We start from the raw sequence: 23,369 nt of genomic DNA on the forward strand, positions 1-23,369 counted from the left end.
AATGTTGATACAAGCTGGGGGGAGGGGGAAATAAAAATCAGAAAACGCTAAACAAATCCCACTATGCAATCTGAAGATTAACAGAGAAAATGGCTTATTTTATTAAAAACAGTATAACCATTCATTTAAACTGAATGACTATAGAGACACTTAGCCTAATTTTCCAAAGGCGCTGAGCATCCAAAGCTTCCACGGTCTACAGGGACCTGCAGGTGCTCAGCGCCTCTAAAAAAACAACAAAAATCAGGCAAATTGTCTTTAAAAACCAAACATAGTAAGATTCAGTTAACAAGTATCACAGTATATTAAACACTATACTGTTAAAGGCTGGTGGGATTTAAAAGTTCCTTTTTACAGCTTCTGTAAGCATACAATGTTACTAAAAATGACTTACTCGGATAGAGAAGCTAAACAGACATAGGAATGTTCCTCAACACACAGTTTTAAATTATGCATTGCGATCCAAGCGTACATCAATTTCTCTGCCACTGATTTTTATGCCGTTCATTATCCTACAGGCCTTTTCAGCAGATTCTGGCGAGTCAAATCTGACTGTTCCACAGCCCTTTGATTTTCCATTCTCCATTTTTATTTCTGCAAACATTACATGACCTGAATAAATAAGTTAAACAGCAATTATTTGAAGTCTTCGGTGTACTAACAACTTAAAGAACTCATCATCAGTGATAAAAAAGCATTTTTAAATATAATCTAGAGGGACATAAGAAATTAGCACTTCAGACTGATGCACTCAATCAGGGGAGGTGATACAGGTCAAAACAGCAATGAAGAATCCAAATTAAGATCCACTGTTTCAAATCTTTCCTTCACACCAGCTTAAGACAAAGTATGCCTGTATTTGATCTCAAGTTTGAAAAGCGCCCTATACGGCTAAGGGAAAGTTTTGTGTTTCCTTTCCTAACATTCCCAGAAGTGTGACTGACAGGCATTAACTGAATTCTAGTTCAATCCAGTCCACCATTTTCATCACAGCAACACAACAAGCAATCACAACAATCAAGCAATTTTGTAAAGAAGCTGCAGAACAAAATTAAGAGCCTTTAAAACGGCACAGCTACCAGGTTAAGAGTGGTGGAAAAGTAGCATGCACTATTCAATTCCTGCAGTCTTTCCTTGAGCTTGGACACTCAACTCACGAGGCAACATTTTTATGTAGGTGTCTTGGTACCTCAGAGAATGTTCAATGCCTGGAGCTAATGAGTTTTTACTTATGGGATGTTGTAGCACACCACTCGTTAGCCCCCAAATGCCATTAGGAACAAGAACATTTTCCCTAAAATATGTAGCTTTTTATTTTAAAATATCATATAATAGAAGACTGGCCTTTCACTGAAACAAACTGAGCATATGGAGACATGGTCTTTATATTTCTTTACAATACCAGCATGAATACAATCTGTTGCTTATATTTGTGCTTATTAGACAACTCAACATAATTACTGCATCTGTTCGTTGCTGAGGAGATAATGAAAAAAATAATTCTGAACTATCTGAAAGTTGCCCAGGCAGTTAAGACAAAAAAAAAAAAAAAAAAAAAAAGTGAACCTGTTTCACTGTATCTTCCAGATACCAAAAGAAATGTGAACACCAAAAAATTTTTTATAGTTGAACTGCAGGTTCTAATTTGTATCAAATCTGCAAATAGCTGGATGAAGACTGTCTTAGGTACCAATACTATGTTTTGAATGATTTGTCTTATTCTATCTCTCTAAAATAAGAAAAGCCATCCTGTAATTCAGTTAAAGCTGTCCATTCTGAAAGTGCATTTTCAAAACAAAACAATCATATATTTCTACACCCAAGCTTCATTTTCATTCACTTCTGTGAAACGACAACTTTTCTGAATTACATAAAAAGAATTATTTGGTATTTGTAGCAATCCTTTATCTTACATAAAAAGGGCCTTTATTTCTTAACATAAAGGGGAAGCATTACAGCCTGCAAATATGTTAATCAGGATCATTTATTTGCATAAAAAAAACAATCTGCCACTTGGCAAAATTACTAACTCTGATTCGATGCAGCACCACTTCTGGAAGTAATGCATAACCTGGACAAGCCCAGGCCCCTGCATGCATCTGTCTCAACACAAATGCTACATTATATACTCTGTGTTGGCCAGGGTATACATAGTACCTGCTTCAAGAAAGAAAAAGCACAAAGAGTAATTTTATCAATGGAACGGGTTAAAGTTCATAGCAGATGAGTACTGAGAGCCAACATAGCCCATACTGTACCTTGGTCTCATGCGTTATGTCATGCCTAAAATTATTTATATGACTCAAGAAAGCTGGGGGAAGTAAGAAAGATTAGGCTAGCCAGGCTCTTCTTCAGGATAAGGCGACAGCCTTGTTTTCCTCTCTTTATCTAACGAACACCATATAAAACATGAAGTCAATGGAGCTGAGCAAAGATAAGATTCATACACGTACCACATTGACTGAATTTCTCCTTTAGCTTCTGCCAGGTCAAGTCAAAAGGAAGCTAGAATAAAAAAGCATTATTAATAACAGAATATTACAAAGAGAAAAAAAGCATGTAATCAAACACGCACACAAGATAAGCTCATGGTTTCTATATATTCAAATGCTTACATTTCTCACAAATATCTGGTTGCCTTTAGAGCCTAATCTTTCTCTCATGCCACTTCCCATTGGGCCAGGCACAAATCCTCGATCGATATCGATGTTCCTCTCCAGGCCTCCACCCATAGCTGGTCCCATTCGTTCAAAACCAGAACTCATCCGATCCATCCCCATTCCCATTCCTCCAGCCATACTGTTCATACCACCCATTCCACCACCTACATTGAGAAAGAAAAGTAGGATAGAATAAAAATCTATTTTTCATAATAAACACACAAATATTTTGTAAAAAGAAAAAAAAAAATTCTTTGGTGTCAGAAGAAAAATAACTTTAATAAAACTGCTTTAATACAAAACATAACTTCATACATGCACAGTGATTTATCTAGTAGCATGGCTAATACTTAAGGCAAAGTATTAGATACAAAGTATCAGTGCTAAAATAAAAGTAAAAACCAAACTGCATCAAGCTATTAGTCACACCATCTAATGGATAAAATGTTGAACGCAAGCAAAGAATTAACATTTAAAGGTTGTCCAGTTTAATTAATAAAAATCTGATACCTAGTACCAAAAGGAAATCAAGTAAATAACTGTGGCAATGTTCGGATACAGACAATTTGACCACATACACTATTGTATATTTTGCTTCCTGCATTCACATTCAGCTTCATTTAATGCAGCCATACCCACACTTAATGACAATATCTTCTAGAGACAGCACATTTTGCAGAGAACAGATGTTACTGCAAGTAATTATATAATAATGTATATTACATAAAGAACTAAGATCAATGACATTCAAATATCTTCTTATAATCTTTCTGGATTCATAATTAAAAATTAATGTAAATCAAAACTATCAAGATTATTCATGAGGGACCTTCTCTTTAAGCCTTATGCTTCTCAAGATTGCCACTAGCACGACTTTAGTTTCTCATCTGCTCTAGCCTGAGGAACTCAGACTGCTGTAATGCAAACGCAGTATTGGAGCTTTGCACAATTAAACTGAGTGATAATCTGAAATTCAAGGCTGATTTTTTATTTCAACGATGAGAGATTACTGAAGTTCAGCTTCATGAAGCTCACACAAATAACTGTGTCTATTTGTCTTTTTTCTGGAACACAAGTTTACCTGAATCACTTCTCCCTCCAAACCAAAAGTTAAAACCATTTCAAAACTAAGATTAAGGGAAAGACTTATTAGCAGGTTTTCCTCTGAAGTTTTACCTCAACAAAAGTTTTAAAAACTATGAGACTTGCAGTCACATGCAACACAATTCTACTTCTTCCAGCACTGGCAAGACACTACACTACAACAAAATCCTTTGATACAATTACATGTACACTGTATCATCACATTGCCTATGCATTTACATTCTGTTGAAACAGGTCAACCTACTCATTCCGGATCTTACGGGGCCCATGCTAGGCGCTCCCATGCCTCCTGCAAAAACACCAATCATTGCACCACCTAAACGGAAAAAAATTACAAAGTGACACACACCGAAACCACCAGTCAGTGACAGCAACAAAGCACACGCGGATGAAGTGCACTGCTCTCAAAGCGACCTGGCATTTTTTTTTCTACAGAACATTTTAGCCTGTGGCTTTATTATTCAAACTAATTAGGAAACATCTAGTAAGTAACATTAGCTCCTCCTTCTCCATTACACGATTTAAGGTACTCCAACTTCTTTCTAGCTTTTCTCCCCTCTGACAGTCTGCCAGCAGCACAAACATCTTAAAACTGAAAGAGCCATTTCCCACATTGGTAAGAACCGCCTCAAAACTGAAGGGCTCATCTTATTTGAACTTCATAGTACAGAAATGCCCTAGTTTCTCCCATTTTTAAGAAACCAATGCAAAAGCTAGGAGCAGCTCTCCCAGTGTCTGTCCTTACTGCATATGTAGACCGAATTGATGGAATTTAGTGGGAAAGAGGGAGACAGGAAGGGAATTGATACTTAATAAAACCGATTTGGCAGAACCATGGACTCTCCAGAATGGTATCAGAGACTGATTCTAGAGCGGGGTAAAAAGAATTCTTTTCATTGAAGTGCTAGTATTTGGGAAAGTAATCGGAAGGGCGCCTCTAGAATTGCAGAACTCAAACGAACTACATTCCTGTCACTGCAGAACAGAGTGGAGCTGTCAGCTGCATTTTTCTTGCTTTATTTTCATACTTAAAAGAAACAGTTCAGTTTTAACTGTCATCTTTAGGCTAGACACCATTGTTTCAGTATCTGAAAAAGGTCACTGCTGAGTCTTAGATTTGTTTTCTCCACACTGTTCAAAACCGCAACAATTGTTCCCTGCCAGTCTCTTGTGGGAAGTATTTGTCTCCTCTCGGACAACATGACCCCAAAAAAGATTCACTAGCCTGTTTAAAAAACCTACCAATTCTCAACACCAGCGGGATTACTCCCAGTACTTCAGCCAACAGTTTGCATACGAGGAAGATCTTAATACTTTTTCATTAGGCCAGACAGGGCCTTGCAATAAAAATACCAAGTCAAATTTTGAGATTGCTGTCAACATCACTGTTTTTTGCCGTTAAAATGATTTGTGAAGAAAAAAAAACACATCCCCACTTTTCCAGAGTTAGAAAACCTTAGTTGTTTGTGAGTGCATCCCAGTTACACCCACTCTCTTTTAAAAGGTAAAAAAAGTCTCCCCAACAGTCTAAGATGGACTTGAAAAACAAACAAAAAACCCAAAACAACCTGAAAGCTCAAATAATCCTAATAAGCAAGATTTCAGCTTTTTCTGACCTTAGAGACATCCTTTATCCGTACTTTTTTCCCCACTGGCTTTTCACCACCAAAAAAATATAGGCTCGGAGATGCTCTATGACACAACCTTTGATTTTTTCGACTCTTCAAAATTTTGGCAATTTAAATGGCAACTCCAACGATTCTGCTGCAAATCAAACATCCTCATTTTCACTAATTGATGCCATAGGCCAATCAAAGACTGTCTTTAGTTGCCCTCCTTGAAACTAGCAGGGTACTAAAGCCAAATACACTCACAGCATTTCCTATTAAGATACCACTAACCTAAATTATGTAACAGGAGTACAGTAGGGTCTTCCCTGATTAAACACAGTCTCTATTAACTATTATATTTGCAAATCCCTAAAATTTCCTTTTGTTATTTCAGGACAAGTTTGGAAACTCCTATCTTGGTTCTCAGAACAGTATTAAAATGTAAGATTGCTGACAGGTTATAAGTTGAAGCTGGCTGGATTTACTGAACGAGTGACTCCCATATCAGTTTCTCACAGTGGCCACATTCATGCGTTTCAAAACCAATGTGTGTTACCAGAAGACTCGGAAGACTATTACTTGCATGAACACTTATAACTGAAGTGGCTTTAGATTTTCACTCAGGAAACAGATGTTTACCCTATGTTGCAGGTATACAGAGTGAAAGCATACACTTGATTTCTAAGACATTAATTCCAAAACAGTAAGGCTAACTCAACTGACAAGCTTATGATGTTCTTGTCACTTCTACACAATTACCAGTGCTCGAAGAACACAAAGGTTACCCTTTCTTATGACTTGCCCATATTTGGAAAAAAAAAAAGAAAAGAAAAAAATATTCAGCTTTCAGAGCAGATGAACCTTATGCTCTTAACAGCTCTCCTCTTTCACAGTGGGGAATTAAGGGAGGAGGAAAGGCAGAGGAAAGGCAGAAAAGCATGGAGGAAGGGGAAGAAAACCTGTCTCCTGTAATGCATTCATCCAGGTAACAGTATAATAACAAAGTGCAAGAAGGCTCTACTGTTAAGCACATCCAGGTCCCTTAAGACAGAATAGAATCTCACCTGAGGGAACCCAAAAGTAACAAAATGAACTCTGTCAACAAGACATCATCTACAGACAAAACAAAGCTGGCTCAGTTACAGAAGGGCCAATAAATCCCACTGCAAGCTGCTCCACGTCAGAAGGCAGGAAGAAAACTGAGGGCACCAAAATTCCCCGCTCCTATCCACTGCCACCTGAATCGCAGTAAAAACAATTTTCCAGCATGCGTTTGAAAAGCAGGCTTCTGGAAGTTACAAAGGTGGTACACGGGCAGCTAGTTCAGGATTACTACAAACATATACTTTAATACCCAAAAGACTTAATATCTCACAAAGTTAACAGTATGAAGCTAAATGCTTTCCTCAAATCGTTATTTTGTTTATATTTTACAGGTGGAAAAAACACACCCCATGCTTTAAACTCCATCCTAAGCAACGGTTATAATACACACTCAGATTACATCCTTATAGTAATGACTAGGAGAGAGGGGACAGAGGAAGATGACCAAAGGAAACCAGGTCTCCTCTTCTTCTAGTAAAACTCTTCCATTACTATGGTGCAATTTGCCACAGGAAATGAAATAGTTACCATACCCATCCTTCCAAAAGATTCTCCAAAACCACGGTTCAATGCCATGTCACCACGACCAAAATCTCTGTCCATGTTTCCTCCCATCCCACCACGGAACACTTCTGTAGAGAACAAAGCAAAAAACCAGAAATATTATGTTGTATACATCTAGGCTGATGTTCATATAACACTTGTTTCACAGCTGCTTGTTTATATAGAAGTGAGTTTCATGCACAAGTCAGAGGCAGCTATCAAATATTTCGCTCCCACACCAGTTCCTATGCCTCCTCTCACACCACTGACTATTTTCTTTGAACTCCTCTACATCACCCATCCCTAAAGGAATAGCTTTTAATAAATAACTATTAGTAAGCTAATAAGCATACGGGAACAGTGTTTACCTACCTCCCATTCGGTTGACTCCAAATCCTCCCATATTAGGCATGCCTTCCATTCCACAAAACCGAGCAAGTCCTGTGACATAAGGAAGAGTGTTTTCTATACAATATTGAAAAAATACTTAATGCAAAGAACTTCACTGCACCTACCGCCTCCCATTCTATTCATTCCGCCAAATCCTGGACCGTCTATTCCCATACCTTTAAACCAAAAAGACAAACACCGTTGACAAGACAGGTAAGATCCTAATGGATTTTAGAAACAGAGAGTTAACAACTCAAGAGCACACTACACAAGGCTTGCTTTGTCAAGAGTATGTCATTCTTCCAAACACACAGAAATGGCAATTCTAAACTTAAAGCTCTGTAAAACGTAAAAATGAAGAACACAGATTTACCTCCTGGACCCATGCTCCCCATTCCACCACCCATGCTCAACTGTGTTGCACTGATGGGCTGTCCACCTGGTCCAAGTCCCATACCAATGCCACCAAGACCACCTTGAAAAAAAAATAAGTATCACCACAAGAAAGATTTTCTGCTTTATCATAAAGAGACCACAGTAAGCCAAAGCACTGCTAAACTGTTCCAAAACTCTATATCTAAGTGCAAGGAGTAGAAAACAGAGTGTGCACTCACGAGGTAATTGTGAAGCTTTACTGTCTGCAACACGGAAATCTTCATGAGGAACTGATTTGTCATCCTGATAAAAAACACAAAGATGTTACGCTATGATCCCTTCAGTGTTTTGGCAGAGATATGTAAGGTAGAAATGTAAGCAACTCACCATTTTTACATGCATGGGTCTATCAAATAGAAATTGTCCATTGAACATAGCTGAAGCAAGACAAGTCAAGGAATCTAACCACAGAACACACTTCAACTATTTCAGAAGCATTACTGTAATAACTTGTTTTATTTCTGTACTATTTTCAGGAGCCTTATCTTTCCTTATCTAATCTTTAGAACGACAATTTAAAGGCCAGAAGAGACTATATAAGCTGTTAGGTATATAAGAGCCAGTTTCACATGTCACATTCCCACATATTTTAACCTTGTTCAACATTATGAGGAACACCTTTTTAGACTCTGGCAGTAAACCTGGTCACTATTAAAAATGTAATCTGCACAGTATTACACTCTAGTCCCTATATACTAGCTATGAGGCAAATCACCATTTGCAAAAGCACGGTATCAGAAGCCATTAAAAACTAATCCGTATTTGATCAACTGTTTTTCAAAACCAAGGATACATATTGCTTGAACAGCTTCAATTGCTTGCTCAAAGGTAACTGTTCCCATTCCTCGACTCTTGCCATCTTTATCTTCTTTGATGTCTGCACGCTTTACAGTTCCAGCAATGCTGAATACCTCCTTCAGTTTTTTCCAGCCAACTTTAAAGTCAAGCTTACACACAGAAATATATTAGTGATCTTAGTGATCTCAGTGCACATTTCTGTTCTGTCATTACATTTGGAAGAGATTTTCTGCATTGCTGTAACTCTTCAGCTTAACAAAATGTTTGTTATAAGTAAATAGCCAGGATTTTGTAAGATACACACACTGCAATCAAGTGCAAAAACGTCAACTAAAAGCAACAATTTTATACTACATATACATACTTTAATTAACATACTAACACTGAGAAATGGATGGGTTCTTGCATAAGCAACTGTACTCCCACAAGTCCCCTTGCAGACACAGTAGCCTTTTGTGCCAATAAAGAACTTATGAAGTTCCAACAAATATAAGTTTAAGTAACAAGCAAGATAAACGGAAGTGTTTTACAAATCAACAGATGACTTGCAATAAATTAAAAGCGCATGTCAACCTCAAGAGTTTAACGCATCTTTCATGTCCCAAATATCAATACATATCCAGCATTTTTAGTTGAGTATACTAAATGTGAACTGATTTCCAATTTCCTCTGTATATTAAAACTGAACTATGCAGGAATAGAAGCTGTTTAACAAAGATCAAATATTGCAGTTATAAAGTACAGTTTTAAACTTACATTAGCAACAAAAATAGTGGACCCAAGCCTGCCTGCCTGCAAGTTACTGATAACCTCAGGAGGAATGTTTGGATTATTGAGAATAGAAGGTGGTAAATTCATTATTCCAGGTGCCACATCAGGTCCATGTCCTCCTGGAAACTGTCCTCCTCCACGCTGTAATGCCCTACGAGCATGTTCACCTTCAGGATCCTGAAACGGACAAAAATAAAGCCAACTTAATCATCAACAAGAGGACTGGTAAGAAACAAAAAGGTACTATTTGAAATTGTACATAAACCCATCAAAATTATCAACTAATATCCTTGTCCATGTCAGAGGGATCAAGAACTGAATTAGCATGGAGACCTAATTCCCTCACCTCTAGAGGTGGGTCCTTTCAGATGAGGGTTGAGGCATATTGGCAAAGCACTTGTTGAGGAAGTGTGCACTGCCACTTCACATGCTGTACCTAGCCTATGGACAAGTAGAAAAGATTTCATAATCTAAAGGACTGTCAGTCTAGCACCTTCTTCCAAGAACTGAATTAATTTAATAGTGTGGTTTGTTTGTTGGTTTTTTTTAGTACCATTATTAAAGTTGTAACAGGACAAAAAACTGCATCAGACACTGTCATATGCTACAAAACTACAGTAGAAATGTTGACATGAATTTCACTTTCCAGTCAGCAAAAATTTTCTACTTCCAGCCCCATTTTTGCACATATGTAGCAGTCTGATACTCAGCTCATCCTGCGTCACATTTTGAAGCAGGTAAGCAATGTAAACATAGAATCAGTTAGGCTGGAAGAGATCTGATGACACTAAGATAAGAATACGAAGTTAAAATTGTTTTAAAGAAAAATGTATTAGATTATTTTGACTTTAGGACACACTTATTGGCAATTCACTTGGCATAGTATCAATACCTTCCGCAAGGAAACAGGAAATTCAGCCCTTCAAGAAAAAGTCCTTAAAAAATTAAACTGGAAATTACACAGCTAAGATGCTCAAAACACTGTATTGTCATATCAGTAGTTACAGTATCTTCACTATTCTAAATTAAAAACAGCAGCAATAACCATACCTCTTTAATATTCAGGGGTCTTCCACTAAGATCGTATTTGTTCATAGTGTCTAATGCTTTCTTAACAAATTCTTCATCTTTGAATTCAACCACACTTAAAGGGAACAAAACATTTAGAGTATTAAGTTTAAAGTGTTAAAATCACCAAAATATTAGTAGTGTGTTTTTACACATATAGAAAAAGAAACTTACCCACAACCCTACATCCATGATGATTTGTCATCACATGAAAAGAGAAGAAAAAAAAAAGTCCGTCAGCGCATATGATAGAGCATTTAAGATTCCAGTTAAAGATCCCAGCTCCCTGTTAAATAACTATTCAAGTTATTTTCAGCTTCAAAATCCATAATACATGCTCTTTACTGGTAGCCAGTCTGAATTTCTCCTACTTTCTCAACATACATACCTTTCATATACAAGAGAATACATTATTTTTCATTCTCTTTGAGCCAAACCAGAATTGGAAAAATGCCACACAGATCCATGTAAGGACAACTGGGGAGAGGAGGTGGGGGGAAAAGGGTGGAAAGAAAAAAAAAAACACAACCCAAAAACATAACCAAAAACCAACCAAGACACTCATCGTGTCATTAAAAGCTGCCCATTGACTACAAAATTCAAATCTGCCTACATCAGGTATACCAGTACAATGAACAAGGAGTCTGCATACCTCTCCAGTATTACTAGCATAACTGAGAAATTACTTTGGAAGAAAATAACCTTATTGACTGCACCAGGATCCTTCTAATAAAGCAAAGAGTTGAGAATTGCTTTAAGAAAAGCAAAGCTGACAGTATGTTTTAGTTTTAACAAGTCTTAAAGAAAGTAATTTCCAACAATTGATACAACCTCAGTTCAGATTCAAACCTGCATTTCTCATGTTCTCGCTGCAGGTTCGGAGCTACTATTGGCCAAACTTATGACTATTTTTAAGACGACAACAGAGCTTTAACAATCTTCACTCTTAGTGCCTCATTGCTGGCACTCTGTTGGCTACCAACCATCTCCATCCATTTAGTTTTAAGAAAGCAAATACATTAATCCAGTATTTAGAGTACCAACCCTGCAAAGCTGCCAAATCAGGCACTTCAAACAGTAAATTCCTAGCTAACATTTTATACTCGTAAGTCCCAAGAAAAAACTACACTAACAAAATTTAAATAAAATCAGTGGTTTACTGAATGTCCTTCACATGAAACAGGTTTGTACCAAAACAAAGATGTTGACTAAAAAGAAGAATTAACTAAATGCCATTTGTTAACCTTTACAGAAGTATTTTGTCCTTTACAGCCAGCTAGTTTGAGTTGCATGAAAGTGTCAGACTACTTCTAATGCAAAATCCTCAAGGCTATCTTAACGAAAAATCAGTGCAAAAATGAAACTTACTTTCCAATAACTGGTACAGGTATTATACAAAAATAAAACTGCTGAGGAACTTTTAAACCTCTAGCAGATTGTTGCCCACGGCACTTACCCTTGATTTTCCTTCAGCATCCTTAAACAGCTCCACGTATGTAACCTCACCAACTACATAAGACATACAAAGGGAAAATACCAAGAGACAATGCATTTAAACACCAGTATCTTTCTTTACTGTGCCCCTGTGCACAACTCTACAGAGAAGCACCTATTATTCACCAACAATCAAAACCAGACCAACGTACCTCCTGTCAATGGCTATATAATTTAGCTAATTTTCAGAAATATGAAGCAGCCACATTCTCAAAAGCTAAGAACAAACAACCATATTTAACCTAATTCATACTACAGATCATATTTTGGCCAGCATGATATAGTTGGTGAACAAATTCAGATATACAGAGTCCCTTAACCTAACAATGAAACGTCAACGTTCACTGGAAAGTGTTAACATTTATCATCCTACTCACAACACCTGTTTTAAGGTGACTTTCTACCTGAATTCTTCAATCATAAGTTTGCCTTCATTAATAACCAAATTTACACATCAAATATTTCACAGCAAGCCACTCACTTTCTAAAGTAGGAAGTTTCAGTAAATAAACCAATCAAATAGTCACGTCACCTTACAACAGATAAACCTGCAGTTACAGAAGGGGGGTTTGGGCATTTTTCACAGCCTAAAAGCCAAGTATGCTTTGCATTACTTTTGAAGAATCCATTTTTTTCAAGGAAAACACAGAACTAACTTTTTACTGAGTTCATACATTAGCATTATTGTACCCCAAACTTAAAATAAAATGTCTGGGGTAGTAAGATTACTCTATCTATCAGAACTGCAACAATAGTAACAAGCTTTTAATACAAATCTCCAGACAAACAGTCATGGCAGTAGTGACAATGCAGACAAAGTTAATTCCACAGCCAGATTCCACCAAAGAAATACAAAACAACTTTTGAAAGACATCCTTTATTATTCATGTTAACACACTAAATGTGTTGCTTAAATACAATAGCCCTTAAAAAAAAAACTACAAAGACTACAACCAGACAAAACACAATCTCTTTCAGAAGTCATGAGGTCATGCATATACTCTCTACTGTCACACTAGAATGGCAGAAGATTGTAAGCACTTCATTTACCCATCCTACCCTGCAATGCAATTGTCTCAGATGAAAGAGGGGGAAGGGAGATAGCAGTACCAAGTAAAGGCCAAAAAAAAAGAAAAAAAAATTCAGATCAAATCTGTGTGGCTCAAAGGACATATACATTGTATTTAAGTTCTACCCCTTTCTACGTGAAGTGTATTATAAGGAATAAGTTACCTTTCTCCCTCATAAGATCTTTAATAGCTTGCCATTTCATGTCATATGGGATGTTGCTAATAAAAACTCTATTACGATTAATAGCCTTCTTCTCTCCAGCGCCTGCATTCTTGTCCTTTGAATAGGGGTGGAATCTATTCTTGTTTCCAAGAGAAGGGATTGCCTTCAGTTTTGCAACATGCTTCTCTTTCACAGGTGCTTTCTCTTCTTTTGCTGTCTCATCATTATCCCTACATTAAAAAAAAAAAAAAATTAGTCTTGTGTTGGATCATTAGACTATTATACCTCCTATGCTATTAGAGCTCCCAGGATGTCAAATGCTGTTTTTCAAATTGGGAAAAATAAACCCATGTTACCACATTAACTCCAAAATATGCTGCTTTATCTAGAACAAAAGATGACATTATAATAGATTTATTCGCTACTGTAAGTAAAGCAAGCACATCTTGCTACTGCAGTTATGTTCCATTTCCATTATCTCTGTCAAGATTCAGCAAGATGGTACTACGAAACTACTACAAGTATCAAAATACGACAACTCAGCTGAAAAATAAGCTACAGCATCCATGCTTCGGTGCTTCAGTAATTTTCACATCAGACTTGGCTAAGTTACATGATATTCACCACAGAAGTGAGAGTTGAAACAGTCTAACTTATGGAACAGCTTGGTATACTTAATTCAATGTGACCACAATATATAAAAATCAACTCAAAATAGGTTGTAAATCAAATTACATTTTTTTATCACAAATAATTTTTGTTCACAATTTGTGCTAGTATGCTTTTAGACATAAAATAAAATTCAATTAGAAACAAGAAATGCTCTTTCACTTTCATTGTTTAACACTATGAGAATTTGAAAACTTGCTAAATGCAGAGGAAATAGGTGTATTGAGACATGCTCTGCATCTAAGACTAATTAAGTCACCAGGTATTATCCACTAGACAATAACAAAATAGACTTCTGGCCCTCGGTCTTTCAAATATTTAGCAATCGCAGCTGTTCTCTTTTTAAAATCTTTTTATTTTTAGATGAAAATGCAGGAAAATTTGCTTCCTCTCCTTTAAAGCAGCCCAAATCTCAACTTTGATAAAGCCATACACTTCGAACAGAATTAGATGAAATATCCAATACTCTTTAGCAGTCTTGATAGCGTGATTTAGCATGCTGACAGAGGATGAAGGTGCCTGAACTGTTACTTCACAAAAAGGTGAATCACTGAACAGAAAGAATCCACTGATAAAGCCACACAAATGTGACTCACTAAATGGATGCTATTTGGAGATACACATGAATGTCTAGCTCAAATCTCACTGCAGCTAATGAGAAACTCAAAAAGTACTTTTACACAAACATTCATTTTAAAAACCCAGCATTAGCCACCCGAGTTAGACCAACCGCAACTAAATGTCCTACAGGACTGTCAGAAGTGACTGACTGTGAGCCCTCCTTCTTAAATTACGTCACTACCTTTACAATTCTTCCCATGCTTCAGAAGGCTGATTTTTTACATCGTTTTGACACTTTGAAAGGTTGCTGGTGTAAAATTATCCAAAACATGCATTTCAGTTTTACAACCACATCATATGGCTAGATCACTGATTTTGATTAATTGAAATGAGTATTTTCTGCTCTCTGCATAGTTATTACCAAAACAGTGCGTAAGTGGCAGCCTTCCGCTCAAAAGCACATGCAAGTAGCCTTTCGTGAAGCTAGACGTATCATCTACTCAAGCTTGGGCACTTCTCAGGGGGGAATAAATTAAAATACAACCATATTTCTCCCATGACTTTCTCCCAAATGTTGAATTACTCGTATGATATGAACTTCACCATCCTCGCGTTTACAAGTGGATTAGATGAGGATTAGCAACTAAGAAACACACGGACACTCCTGTGGGCTAAGTGTCTGTAAAATTTAGAACATTCAAAGTCAACAGCATGTCATCCGGTTTAAGCATCCTCCAGCTTCCCTCTGCATTGTCCCTCCTCCACATCATCCTGCCTGTTGTGGCAATATAGTTCTTGTGTGGCTATGCAGTGAAGTGAAATGGGGGAAACAACGCAGAGAACTGGACGGAGCCAGAGGGAGACAGCAGCATATCAGGTTTTCCAGTCAGATCTGTTCCTTCCAACGCAGTCCCATTTACAAATGCAAAACTCTTGCCCAGTGAGAGCCCCAGTAAAATCTGAATTCTTTCTTAAGTTTTAGGATTAGAGCAATGGATTCTCCTTAGCCTTTTAAGCTCTTTCCTATTTAAAGGATTATGAAACAGCCCCTGGGTACTCAATGTAGTGCATAGGAAGAGCCAGGTCTCCAAATATAGAATCCACAGACTCTACAAGAGCTGGCTGTACAAACCAGTAGAGACCACAGAGGATACGGGTCTAGCATAAACTCTTAAATCTGGGAAACAAGAAGACACTTCACTTAGTCTGGGGATCACAGCCAATCTCCTGGAAATAGAAGATTAATTAAAACAATAATCCTTCTTGCAAAACTCATCTGTCAAAACCAACGGGCCAGTGAACACACCGGAGGCAGAGATTTCTGTGGATGTAGCTCTTGCCTTCCTCTTTCACTATTACAAATAATTTCAATCAAATAATGCATTCAAAGTAATGTCATGTTAGTTACCTACAGACCACAGAAAAGACAGTTACAGAAACTATGAACTGACATTTTCTGGGGGGAAAACAATAGTAATTTCTACTCTTTGCCTTTTGTATGAACTAATCGTTTTATACACTTAATTAATATTTGGCTGTGAAATCACTAGCAGATTTTTAGGGTCAAAAAAGAGATGTCTACATTAATTTCTTGGAAAAAAGCACGTCCCCATTGATTAAAAAGAGCAATTTTTACCTTCTGAAAAATAATGCCTTTGAACTTCTGTAAAGTTATGGAAACAAAAGACAAGGTTTCCACACATAAATACAAAACTAGAAGCCTAAAAAATAACAAGTACAGGATAAATCAACAAAAAAGCCTTAAAAGCTGATTTTTTTTAAACAAACTTCTATCCCTCTGCTCACAAGTGTCCACACAAATAATAAGATCAGGAGAGACAGAAATGCATCAAGTCCAAAGCACGCAGATCAGTTTAGCTTTGTTGCGCTGAACAGTTCCACTGCTCAATACAATAAATTTAGGGAAGCGTGTCAGTTGAGGCCAGGATTTCTCTTCAATTTAATCTGAGCGCTAAGCAAACCTGGTTACTGAAATACTTAAAGTAGTACATTTCACCTGCACACTGTCAGCTTAATCCTTTGTACACATGTTTTGAGGAAGACTGGAAACTGTATGGGAAAGAGTAAGATTTGAAACTCTGTTACCAATAACTTTGCATTATTTTAAAACTTAAAGCTGTGATTTCTACCATGCTTTCATTTGCTTGTGATTAGTTTTGGAGGGAAAAGAAGAAAACTGCTGACAGAGCGAGAGAAATTAATTAATTAATTTAACAGTAGCAACCCTAAAAGGCAATAAAGTGTTATATGCCTCAAAGATGCACAAGGGTCACAAACTTCCTGTGAAAATTTAATTATAACTTGCATAGTTTGGAAGCTACAGGCCAGGCTCATGAGGAAAGAAAAAAAAAAAAAGGCTGTTTTACGGTAATGTGAAATATGTAACTTGTAAACTACTTGAGTTTCACAGGGAGTCAAGTGTAAAGGCACAAAGTCCACCTTTATTCCTCCAGCTTTATATTGAACTTGATCCCATGTGCATTTTTAAACCCAACGGTATCAGACCTGGGCTGCTTAGAACATGTTAAAACTTCACAGATCTCAGCAGCCTTGAGGTACTGCAACAGCAGGTCTACTACAACTGCATTTTCCCTCCAAACTGTGAATGAGATTAGAAAAGAGATTGAAATGCCAGTGTGATGAGGCCAAAACCCAGTTCACGTACAGAATGCCGACCCTCGAAGTCTGACCTCAAGGACCACCAAGCACATGAAGGGTTGTGCACAGTAATGTTCTAGAGACCTGGTACTTCTGGCTCCCTCACACCGCGCTCCTTTTAGACCTGCTACACACGGCACAGTGTAGATACTCCATAGGTGATGATCACGTTACTACTTACAAGAAAAGTTTGTGCGTGCATGCGGGGTTTTCTGTTTGTTTGTTTCTAAGAAGTAAATCCCTACACGGCTCTCTCGCCATTCTCCCGTAAACAAAGCTTAGTTCAAAGTCTTTACAAAGCACACCACGACGGGAAGCAGCGGAGAGGTAAGCTGCACCAGAAACGCTCCAGAACACTTCCAGAAACGGCTCCCGAGGGAACCGGCCCGACCGGGGCCCGCCACCGCAGCCCGGAGGCTCGCACCAGCGCGGCTTCCCACCGCCGACACCTGCGGCTCCGCGCCCGGCCCCCGGCGAGCTCACCGGGAAATCTCACCGTCCCCCACGCCCAGGCCACGGGAGTCAGCGGGGCGGGAGCCGCCCCCCACCACCTCAGCCCCGGGGCACGGCGGAGCGGCCCCGGCGGGGGAAGAGCCGTGCGGGCCGTGGGGGAGGAGGGGGCCGGCCGCCGTCCCCCCGCCGCGGCCTAGGCGGGCCCGCCGCACCCCCGCGCTTGCCCGGCCGCGCTGCCCCCCCTTCCGCCCGCCCCGGCCCGGCCCCGCACACACATTTTGACGCCATTAGCGCTGCCCCCGCCGCTCTCGGTTCTTGCTGCCGCGGTCGCTGCCGCCGCCGCCTCCTCATCCTGCGGCGGCTGTTGTTGTTGTTGCTGCGGCGGCTGCCGCTGTTGTGGCGGCGGCTGGCTGGCGGCGGCGGGCTCCTCGGCCGCGCGCTGCGGGGCGGCGGCCGCAGCCTCCGCCTTGTCGCTCTCCGCCATTTCGTGGCCGGGCCACGGCCCCGCTACCGCCGGGTTTGAAAAGGGCCCGGAGCGCCTCGGCCTTGCCGCGCCGGGCCGCCCAAGTCTCGCGAGAACGGGGCTGGCGGCGGGGGGAGGGGACGCGCCGGGAGGCTTTGCGGTTGCCGTGGCGACGGCGGCGCGCTGCTGGTCCCGCGGCCGCTCCCCCCGGCCCAGCGGACCCGGCGGCCGGGCCTCAGGCCTTGGGCCTGCCCCCGAGCGCTCGGTACCTCCCGCCCCGGTCAGGCCGGCCGCCTGCCCGGCGCTACCGGCCGCCTGCGGACCCCCGCCCGGGTCGCCTGCAGGCTGACGGCCCCGGCCGAGCGCCGGAGGCGTAACGCCACGCTCACCAGTTTAGGAATATCTGCAGAGCTAAAGGAGCTATTGCAGGTTGGCAGCTCTTCACCTTGACGTCTCTAATGACACCGACCGCCCCGGCAAACGGCTGCTTGACCCTTAATGTAGTTGAGGGGCATCACGCCCAGTGTTTGGGGACCATCTGCGTTCCAGAGCAAGTCACCGCGGTCACTGCTCTCTCTCTGCTGCGGAAGGCAGGCTGTAACCTACCCTTCAAATCTCATGCTAGGAATGCTCAACGAACTGAAGTCATGATCTCTTCAAGTAAAATCTGCCTTGCATTTTTCCCACGTTTATAGTCTCCCTGTTCCTTCAAAGATCAGTGTAGTCAAAAAGTACTCCTGCCTAGAAGATGTACGGTCTTTTCCCAACCATTTCAGTACCTCCAGCATTAAGACAAGCCCCACAGCGATGAGGAAACAAAGGCTCCTGAGCTCTGTGGACCCAAATCACCCCTTAACCTGCGCTGAGACAGCTCGCAGACCAAATCTGGGGATAACCCTAATACCTAGCCTGCTTTGGGGTGCTAGGACACGCTTCTTATATTGTCTGAAAAGCTGTCAGCTTGCACCTAAATTCTCCTCCAACTGCAGATGTCCGATTATTTATAAACTCATAATGCTACAGGGCAGGTTAAGCTGCAAGTTCAATGATAGAGCATTCGAAGCTTCTAGATGCACATTTGGTTTATTCTTAAATATAAACAAAAATTAAATATGAATAGTTGTATTTCTGCTATGAACTTTCAAAATTACACAGGTCCATGCCACACACACTACTAAACGTCTTGCATTCTCTGTCACTCATCCTAGAAGATACTAATTTACTTACGAGGTAGAATCTGCGACAGATTCCTCTCAGCCTCCCCTGGCTTCTTCAATCCCAGTTTCTCTGTATCACAAAAACAGGTTTTAAGCAATATTTTTAAAAGCAAAAAAATAATTTCAAACATTTGAACAGAGTTTGATCATTTCACTAACCACAAGTACCAAAGTATTTCTAAAGGGGTCACCAAATTGTATATCAACATCTATTACACAAGGAAAACCATTCAGTCCTCTGCAGTGAATTTAGATCGGCAGCTTCTGGTTGCTGACCCACAGGAGTCCATGCACTTCTTTTAAGAAAACCACAAATGAAGGTTAAGAAAAGCCGAGCAGTACAGAGGCTCCACATCTCTGTAAGGAGTGTGTTTCTGGCCAGAGACAGTGAGGAATAGCTGATGTGGACAATCGTGGGTTTTGGAAGTAAACTCCTCATGAGCTGCTGGGACTCTCTTTTGCCTGCCTGTCCTCATGAATGTCACACCAGGTGTTGGTAATGCCTGAGATTTTGGAGAAAGCTCAAAGATACTATGAAAAAGCCTCATAACCTACATCCCAGATGAAGGTAGAAAGGCATGCCTAGAGGTCTGATATGAGGTGTAATTCTGTTCACATATTAACCATAATTAGATAAATAACTTGGTATTTGCGATAAGAATCATTGCTGGAAGAGTTAACGTTTACTTGAAATTGCTGTCATTAAATTTTACAGCTCTCACTTCTACGTAATTTGCATGTCCAGGTTACTAAACCGTGTTACCAGACCTCTGTTCAATTGTGCTTTGCACAGAGCATCTCAGGTGCTGGAATCCTGTACTCCCTCACCCAGTATTATGGCACCGAGCAGCTGACACTGAATTCCTGTGCCCATGGGCGTGTGGATGCTAGGAACAGGAAGAATTATTGACTTTCTTACACACAGTTTGCCTGCTTGTTCCAAATAATCTCCTGGCTATTTCAACTGCTACCTTCTCAAGCCTGTATGCCTTTTTGGCCCAGCATACACATAGTTCTGTACCAGTAAAATTAGTTGTCACTCAACGTGTTTTATAATAAATACTGATAACTGTACAACCCATACAGAGATACACATCCATAAATGTAGAGGTGTTTTGTACTAGAGCTGCACAGGGGCATAGCTTAGCTCACAGCCTGGAGGAGCGCTACTAGCTTTGCCCTGTCCTCCTCATACCACGACTCCTATTTGCAGCATTCTGTTTATTGCCTGTTTCAGCATTTTCGTGGGAGTCTTACATCCGTTTCTAGAAGTCTCACACATAATCACTCAGTATTTCGGTTTTCAAAGAATAATAAAAAAGGGAGAACAATGCCACAAACAGCTGTTACGGAGGTGACGGGCAAATTGGGATTAAAAAGTGGGATTTCTTTAGTCTACAAAACAGTGTTGAAAAAAGTTTCCTTTTAAAAGTTTTTCCCTAGGAATATTTCAGCCTATGAAATGATTGAAATAAAGATTTTAAAAATCTACTTGGCATAGTAAGTGAAAAAAGGAAAAACAGCACCTTTCTATGCTTGTATTTCTGCTGAGAAAGTCTCCTTTGTTACATACTACCGATCCCTCCTGAGAATATTTTAAAATTATCTTTTGATACATGAGCTTCCAAAACCTCTTTGGCCTCTGTTCATGTCCTGACACGAGACAGACGTGGTCTGTTAGGAATGTTCCTCTTGCAGGGGGATCCCTCATTTAGTACAAAACTGTTAGAAGTGTTCTTGATCTGCCGTCCTAACAAATTCCTCTCGTCGCCCCCTAATGTAAATAGCGTTTCTCAGTTACGGACAGGATGTATGGCATTATGGCTGTATATTCTTGGCAAGCAGAGAGCTGACAGCACTAATTTACACAGGGAGTTGAGGATAATGGAATATTAATAGTGTTCTTGCATATAGATGTAAATATAAGCAACTGAAAAGGAACTACTCTTGGAAGTCTCTTGTACAAGTAGTAGTTACGGAGTTAAATACATGTCTTCTAAGTATCAGCACTCTTCAATACAGTAAGTCTCTGGTAAACTCAAGTCTGAAGTCCTCACTGGCAAACAAGTCATTGCTCTCAACTTGCTAATGACCATGTATGTATCATTATCCTTTTGGAAAGGATCATTTTAATTGGCTTTAGTTTATCTCAATATTGTTTTTAATTTTGTTTCCAGTTAAGTCATGATCAAAAGCAGTCCATCACCACTTTCATCAGGTGGCACTTGTGAAAAAGTTCTGTGTTCCTGATAGTCAGTTTGTATGGAACTCGAGAGAATGGGACTTCTGAGCCTTATACATTTTAAATCTATTGACTTTTTTCTGTAAATGACTGTTTTCAGTCAGACATTGTTCTCACCTGTACGATGCCTGCATGGAGAATGTGCTGCATGTATTTTTTCCTGTTTTGTTTGCTATGGCACCTAAACGTGCTTGGCATTTTCTAGACCCTGTCCCTTCTCCAGAAAGCTCTGAGTACAGACAGAGAAGGGTTGCTTTAAGAACAGATTTGCTTTGTAAATCATTTGACTTTTGCAGCTCGCTTACAGATTTCTTTTTGCACAGCCACAAGTATTTCCAAACCAGTCTGCCTTGCCTAAGGCTGCACTCAACCTACGCTGCTTTACTTTGTGCTGAAAAACATGAACCCTGCTCTGCAGCTGACACCCTCTTTTGCACAGCTATAGTGGACCTGAAGTAAAGCAAATACTGTCTTCCCCAAACGCTCTCTTTGCAATTAAACATTATCTTTCCAGCCTGAGAGAAGTGTTGTTGTTTTTTCAACTTTGGATAAACAAACCATTTTACACTTCCAGAGGGCACACTGCGAACCGCAGCAGCCTGTCTGCTGGCAGGCATCTCCCAGACTCCCCGCAGCACAGCACAGCCATTTCGCAGCGAGCGCCCACTGAGCGCGCAGACCTTCGCACCTGCGGCTGCCTGTCGCGTCCTCCATTGATCCCGCGTCCTTCCGACGTCTTTCCAGGTTGCCTCCTCTGTCTTTCTTGTCCTCCCTCCCCCATCCCGAGTAAGACTTCAACAGCACTAACTGGCTCAGAACACCCTCCCCAGATAAACGATCGCACAGATGCCTGCTGCAGCAACGCAACCGTGTGTCGAGGCTTTGTTCTGCGCGTTGTGTATTTACAGCCAGAGAAACTGTGCAGCATCCTATGCCCACAACATGGGATCAATCACACAGGACACCTGCTCTACTTGATCTGCAGGGATCCAAGTGCGTTTACCCCTCACTGAAGGCTTAAATCTCCCTAATTCTCATCAAAATCCTTTTTTTTTCCCCTCCCAGTGTTATGCAAGCCTCGACCACAGCTTAAGAGACTAAAACTTAATCACATATTTTTACTCCTAAAAGCCTGCACAACACTGGACTTTCGGTAGCACTTTTACTGGTGCTATATCAAAAGCAATCATATCACCCTCTCTTCCCCCAAATCATGACTCTGGCTGCTGAAGTTATCAAAGAAAGAAACTGAGCAACCTGCTTGCGTTTTGGCCCTCCCTTCCACAACACATGGACGGGCCAAGCGCCCCTAATGTACCCCCAGCTCCCCTTCCCACAGAGAGGTGGGAAACCCCCCCAGCTCCTGCTGGTCTACAGAGAAGCCAGTCCACCCAGGGGCTGGGGAGCCCTCTGCCCCCTCCCTGTGGCCCAGGGGACTGCCAAACCCCGAGGCGCAGGAGCTGGGGACACACCTGGGGACACCTGCACTCCTCAGGGACCAGTCCTCCTGTCCCCCTTACACCAGCTGGCACTGTCAGTTTGCACAGCTTTTCCACCTTCCCCAGCGCTAACGCTGGTGTGTGCTGGACTTCAACAAACGGGATTTTCAACGTTCTTCAGTTTCTGAACCCCTACCCTTTTCCTATTTGGAGAGTGGGCCCATACAGATATTTCACATGAGGAGACTGCTTTGTAGAACTTGTTTTTCTACCTCATTACTGGCAGCCCCCAGAGGAGGGACCCCCTATGGACCCTCAGGACTGTCAAACACACGTTTAAGCCACTGGTGAAGGCAGTACCTAGTAGAAGCACGGCCTTTGGACAAGCACAAAGAACGATTCAGATCTTTCAAGATTACAGAAAAAAATATGGTCA

The 23,369-nt window shown here is 40.6% G+C and overlaps 1 protein-coding gene across 1 annotated transcript; it reads right to left on the minus strand.

Moving 5' to 3' along the window:
- Positions 1-448: 448 nt before the first annotated feature.
- Positions 449-18,111, minus strand: MYEF2 (myelin expression factor 2). Its single transcript, XM_075432246.1, has 17 exons — positions 17,848-18,111; positions 13,211-13,440; positions 11,940-11,992; positions 10,658-10,665; positions 10,466-10,559; positions 9,401-9,592; positions 8,640-8,793; positions 8,174-8,223; positions 8,026-8,089; positions 7,785-7,886; positions 7,537-7,587; positions 7,394-7,462; positions 7,012-7,110; positions 4,009-4,080; positions 2,616-2,824; positions 2,454-2,505; positions 449-612 (listed from the first exon to the last, which is right to left on the minus strand). Exons 1-17 carry the CDS (start codon positions 18,054-18,056, stop codon positions 449-451), a joined length of 1,872 nt encoding a protein of 623 aa, XP_075288361.1. The 5' UTR covers positions 18,057-18,111.
- Positions 18,112-23,369: the final 5,258 nt, after the last annotated feature.

Source organism: Opisthocomus hoazin, chromosome 10 (genome assembly GCF_030867145.1).
Source record: "Opisthocomus hoazin isolate bOpiHoa1 chromosome 10, bOpiHoa1.hap1, whole genome shotgun sequence".
NCBI lineage: Eukaryota > Metazoa > Chordata > Aves > Opisthocomiformes > Opisthocomidae > Opisthocomus > Opisthocomus hoazin.